Source organism: Ananas comosus, unplaced genomic scaffold (assembly GCF_001540865.1).
Source record: "Ananas comosus cultivar F153 unplaced genomic scaffold, ASM154086v1, whole genome shotgun sequence".
Lineage (NCBI taxonomy): Eukaryota > Viridiplantae > Streptophyta > Magnoliopsida > Poales > Bromeliaceae > Ananas > Ananas comosus.
This window is the reverse complement of record NW_017893352.1, coordinates 2,813-8,413: the sequence shown is the minus strand read 5'-3', so window position 1 is coordinate 8,413 and position 5,601 is coordinate 2,813. Positions and strand designations below refer to the sequence as shown.

Sequence of the window (5,601 nt, the reverse complement as noted above, 5' to 3'; positions counted from 1 at the left end):
TTTTTTTTTTTTTTTTGAGAGATAGGTACCACGTTACCCGCTTCGTTTATTTCATTTAGAAATAAACTCAGTTAGAAATGTGAACCAACTAGGATTCGAACTTGGGACCTCGAATACCAACTATCAAGTTCTTTGTCACTTGCTCTAGGAACGGTCGATTTTTTTAGATTTTAGTTAAGCTCAACAACTTGAGGATGAGTAGATCTCCACATCATTATAATACTCTTTACTTGGTTTAGCTTATCAAAGAAGCATCCAAAGCTAACATAATATATCCAAAAACGTACCCACCACCCATGCATGTCCTTAATCTTATCATATTAAAGTGACCATACTACTTTACTATATACTATTCTTTTGTATGTTCTAGGGTTACTGTACAAGTCAACTTCTCCATAGGTCTGAGAATCTATGATGCCATGCATCCTTTACCCTAATTTTGCAGTGGAGACAAGGCCTGTATACTACCAATTTCATATTGAAGAATAATCAAATCAGGTGTGGATTTTTAATAAGTGTTTCATTGGTCTTGCTTCCTAAAACAACTTCTCTGCTAAAGAAACACAATTATCTCCAACTTAATTAGGGGGCGAAGCTAATATGGGCTTTACCCTTTCAAACCAATTTAATTAAAGGAATGAAAAAAAAAAAAAGGCCTTAGACTTACCTGAACTTTTAACATAATTTGATATTGTTCCCAAACTTTCGATTGTCTAAAACAACATGAACAGCAATTTGATATTATAATAAATTTACTTCTTTTTTTTTTTTTTAATCTTGGCAAAACTATTAAGATTAGCTGAACGCTCTACTCAAACAACACTTATGGACAAGAACTCTGAAATTAAATAGCACATCTTCAGATAATGAGGTCTAAATAAATTCTGAGGATCTGTTTGGACTTCAATGTGTGTGAAAGTAAATAATGCCCACAACAGCACTGTGCAGGAGAGAAAAAGGGGTAACTTTTTCTCAACCAGCTGTCCAAGTAGACATATCAACCATGAAAACTGAACAAAGGCAATGATCTCTCATTTTCTTCTGATAAAGCCACTGCTCTCAATCAGCTAGCTTTATAGACAATAGTAGTAACATTGCAGATAGATACTCTGAAAATTCCACTTGCCAATAATAATACTATGTACAAAAATCACATCATCCCATACCACACAAAAAAGCTCTAAAATAAAAACTGAACTAATCATGAACAGAGCCTAGGAAGTGATCTTGACCCACTGCTAGTTGCAGGATATTTCCTGCTTTTCATGATGCTTGTCATCTGGGTCTGCATTTTCTTGCACACTTTCTCCAATTCCATGACCCTCCAATGCATACCTTGAAGATGGGCTTTGAGCTTCTCATTTTCTATTGACAAATCAAGCTTTTTGGCGTAGAGAATGATCTGTTCGCCATCCTCGCACTGTTTCCCCTTGAGGGGAGATTTTTGAGTAGATTTGATGTTGTTGGTGTCTTGGAGAAGGCTCCTGAGCTTCGAGTGCTGAGATACGAGAGCTTGTATTGTTATCCTTGACGGGAATTTCGCGTTCTTCGCGAGGTGCTTGCAACACTCTGAGGAGAGCTTCTCGTAGTTTATGCAACAGCATATCTTCATCTTCTCTTCATCAGACAGTTGAGAGTGAACCTGCATTAATCGACAAACATAGTTTATAGCACTTTTCTACAGCAATCAAATGTTGGTCACCGGCGCTCATTTTGAACTCTGTTTTTCAAACTAATGAGATGTTAACTAACTTCAATTAATTTGGGGGATGATCAAAAGTTGTACCTCGAGATACATGTCGATTGCTCGATAAATGGCGTCGTGACAATCTCGTGCCGCGTCTGGGAGAGAAGCTATCAGCGCGACAAACTTTGCGGGCTTCAAGCAAGAATCAGGAGCAACTTCAGCCAAGTACAAGTCCATTAATCTCCCGACCCTCTTCAATCGCGCGACCAGCTCCTTCCCCACGATATCAAGAAAGGACTTCAAGAACCTCAAGATTAGATTCACATCATAAATGCTGTCAATCAAGGTTGACGACGGAATCAGCAGATTATCCAACGAAGCTTGATCAATTTGGGCCCCTATCATCGCCTCCAACGTACTTCGACAAGCTCTGCTTATCTTCAGAGACGAAGATACTCTTAAAATCCCGAACAATCGCTTGCAAGAAACCGAGTTTACGTCGAGACAATTGAGAAGCTCAATGGTAACTTCAGTGGCCTTCTTCTTCTTCTCATAAAGTGCGGCATTCGATAATCTAGACTTGAGATAGTAAAAGAGGAACCTGCTGATAGTTCCATGCTCGATTTTCCGAGAAAGCATTCCCTTGATAACTTTTTCGATCATGCGAGGGTCCAATAATACGAGATCTTCGAACCACCAAGATCGGGAATTGCCAGTTTTCACGCTGACGGTGCTTCTCGTATCGCACGAGAACCGCAAAGCAGAGCTCTCCGGCGAGTCGGACGGGCTAGCATCGCTTATAGCAGCGATTCTCGCTAAAAGTGAGTCTAAGATCTTGCCTAACACCGCCGAAGAACCGGAAATTGCAGAGAGCTCTTGGCATTGCTTCAGCGAGTTCACGGTGTCGGACCAGGTCCAAAATTGGATCATTTCGAGAGATTTTCGGGTCGAATTGATCAAGCATGGGGAGGAAGAGAGGGTGGCCTTAGACATTTCCATGAAGTGGGCAATGCAGTGGAGGAGGGGAGTGTTGGAGGGTGTTATTTGAAGATCACCATTTTTGTAGCAGAATCTGGCGAAGAGCTCGAATCCCTCCGGTCCCCCGGGAAAATCATGGAAAATAACTTTGAGGGCCTTTGCAGATGAATTTGCTGATGGATTGTTGAATAACTTGCTGAGTTTACAAGAGAAGGATGAGAGGATTTCCTGTAAAAGAAAATAATAATAATGAATTGTTTAAAATTACAAAGGGCAGAGGAAGAACCAAAGAGCGCACCATTTTCAGGTAAAAAAGAAACTTCAACTATGGTGCCAATTATTAATTTTCAAAATTAGTTAGACCAATGATTAATAAAGATATCAGAAACTAGTACTAGCAAAATTAAAATTTGAGCTCATCAAGGACTAAAGTTTCATGTGTTTGTTATTGTAGCAGAGAGAGAGAGAGAGAGAGAGAGAGAGAGAGGGGGGGTGGGGGTGGAATCAAAATGATAGGAGGGAGAGAATGTAAGAAATAAATGAATGTATTTTCACAAGGAGACAACATTCTGAGAGGCTACCAGAAGCATTAAATTTCATGTTGAGAGAGAGAGAGAGAGAGAGAGAGAGAGAGAGAGAGAGAGAGAGAGAGAGAGAGAGAGAGAGAGAGAGAGAGAGAGAGAGAGAGAGAGAGAGAGAGAGAGAGAGAGAGAGAGAGAGAGAGAGAGAGAGAGAGAGAGAGAGAGAGAGAGAGAGAGAGAGAGAGAGAGAGAGAGAGAGAGAGAGAGAGAGAGAGAGAGAGAGAGAGAGAGAGAGAGAGAGAGAGAGAGAGAGAGAGAGAGAGAGAGAGAGAGAGAGAGAGAGAGAGAGAGAGAGAGAGAGAGAGAGAGAGAGAGAGAGAGAGAGAGAGAGAGAGAGAGAGAGAGAGAGAGAGAGAGAGAGAGAGAGAGAGAGAGAGAGAGAGAGAGAGAGAGAGAGAGAGAGAGAGAGAGAGAGAGAGAGAGAGAGAGAGAGAGAGAGAAAGAGAGAGAGAGTCCTCTCAGAATTCAAGCAATTTTGAGAGGCAAAGAAGGTGAGGAGTAGCTGCAAGCATTTAATAGGGACAATGAAACAGCAGACTAAAACATAGAGACAAGGAGGCGAAAATTACTCTCCCACATAATAATAATAGTAAGGAAACAAATAATAACTGTGAGAGGGGAAAGCAAAAGGGAGATTAAAATGTATATATGCAGCATTAAATGCTCCCATGCATGGGTAATAAATGAGAGGAGAGAAGAGCCAAACCATGCAATCAATTGGCCATAAATGATAGGATAAAAGTTACAAGTTAAAAAAAAAAGAAAAGGAAAAGAAAAAATTAAGTATAGGAATTAAGCTAGCACTGAATCCTACGTTCCATGAAAATGGGGTGAAAACATTAATTGGCCAACAGAATAGAGATTTTTTTTTTTAAAAAAAAAAAAGAAGAAAAATCTAAAGATTATTTTGAATGTCACTTGACAAAAAATAAATGATCCAAAAGGCAAGAAGATACTTTCAAAAGTAAATAGCTTGGAACTAGAGAACCAGGCCAACAGCAGCAGCAGCAGACACTAGCTAGGATCAAAAAAAGGAATAGCAAAGAGAAATGCTTAGTGGAGAGAGAGACATGTCAAATAAACAAGTTTTGAGGATACCAATACTAAGATTGAAGAAAAATTAGATGTTACCTTATCCACAAAGAAGGTCTCCTCCCCATTAACATCCACCTGAAGGTCACAACCCATCTTGAATTGCTTCAACATGAGTGAGAACTGCAAGAACAGTTGGTTGGGGGGGNCCCATTAACATCCACCTGAAGGTCACAACCCATCTTGAATTGCTTCAACATGAGAACTGCAAGAACAGTTGGTTTGGGGGGGGGGGGGCTCTATGGAACAGTTATTAGGGACAAAAAACAAAAGAAAAAAAGAGGGAGGGAGTATAATGATGAGGATAGGAAAGGTGATGGAAGTAGAAAAGGAACCCACACAGCCATATTCTCTCAGATGGGCAAAGAGACAAAGGGAGGGAGGAGAACCTTTTTCTTGGTGGTCAATGGAGTGGAAATGAGAGGAAAAGAAGAAACAGAAGATGAGAAATGATACAGGGGGAAGTCACATTTACAAAGCTTCATTGGTTAGAATATATAAAGAGAGAGAGAGAGAGAGAGAGAGAGAGAGAGAGAGAGAGAAAGAGAGAGGGGGAGAGAGGGAGATAAAAAGCGTGGGGGATGGGGAATTGAAGAATAAGAAGCAGAAGAAAAGAACAAAATAGTTAGTGGTGACTGGTGAGGGACCTGACATTTTTTTTAAAATTTTTTTTCTTTTCTTTCCTGCAAATCTCCTCCTACTGTTTACTATGTTTGTGGAATATGCCCTCTGCTAAAGACCTCAAATGGCTTTGATCTTAAGTTGTTGTTTCAGGCTCTTTTTCTCTTTGCCTATATCTCTCTCTCTCTCTCTCTTCACTGCCTCTTCAGTGCCCCTCTCTCTCTCTCTCTCTCTCTCTCTCTCTCTCTCTCTCTCTCTTCTTCTTGATCAGTTGGTGGTTTCAGTGGTGAAATCCCAGCTGCAGATCCCACAAGAAATAAAACAGACAAGACCAACCCACCAAGCCTCCTTAAATGCCTTTCCTTTCTCATGTGTAATTTCATGTGCCCCTATACTTCCTAGGGTCACAAGAAAGAAGAACTCTAATAACAGAACTTTAGAAAAAGGAAAAAGGTGAAAAATCTATGGACCTTAATAACTCAACAATGATTCGTTTCAATTTCGTTATTCCATCCTTTAAAATTTTAATTTTATTATTTAATTTTTAATTTCTATTCCATTTGTTTTGAGTTGCTCAGCTGCATTTTGACTCTAAAATTTAGGCTAATTATATATTTTAATATACTTATAGTTATGAGAATT

General features: G+C 39.8%; 1 protein-coding gene across 3 annotated transcripts; it reads right to left on the bottom strand.

The window, feature by feature from the left end:
- Positions 1-1,105: 1,105 nt before the first annotated feature.
- On the bottom strand, positions 1,106-5,194 carry LOC109705747 (BTB/POZ domain-containing protein At3g22104-like). Of its 3 annotated transcripts, none has more exons than XM_020226525.1 (4): positions 4,503-5,194; positions 4,378-4,416; positions 1,787-2,893; positions 1,106-1,642 (listed from the first exon to the last, which is right to left on the bottom strand). In XM_020226525.1, exons 1-4 carry the CDS (start codon positions 4,536-4,538, stop codon positions 1,202-1,204), a joined length of 1,623 nt encoding a protein of 540 aa, XP_020082114.1. In that variant the 5' UTR covers positions 4,539-5,194; the 3' UTR covers positions 1,106-1,201. The 3 variants fall into 3 exon arrangements, with proteins under 3 accessions (XP_020082114.1, XP_020082113.1, XP_020082115.1); XM_020226524.1 differs by lacking the exon at positions 4,503-5,194 and adding an exon at positions 4,203-4,260 and having other exon boundaries at positions 4,378-4,421; XM_020226526.1 differs by lacking the exons at positions 4,378-4,416; positions 4,503-5,194 and adding an exon at positions 2,964-3,176.
- Between the last annotated feature and the right edge of the window lie 407 nt (positions 5,195-5,601).

Bases quoted from the DNA above. Each gene is read 5' to 3' on its own strand.
- LOC109705747 (XM_020226524.1), bottom strand. From the start codon at position 4,412: ATGTTAATGGGGAGGAGACCTTCTTTGTGGATAAG. The intron at 2,894-4,202 runs GTATCTTCTTGC...TTTCTTTTACAG, and splicing joins CAAGCTATTTACTTTTGAAA to GAAATCCTCTCATCCTTCTC. The intron at 1,643-1,786 runs GTACAACTTTTG...CGATTAATGCAG, and splicing joins CAATCGACATGTATCTCGAG to GTTCACTCTCAACTGTCTGA.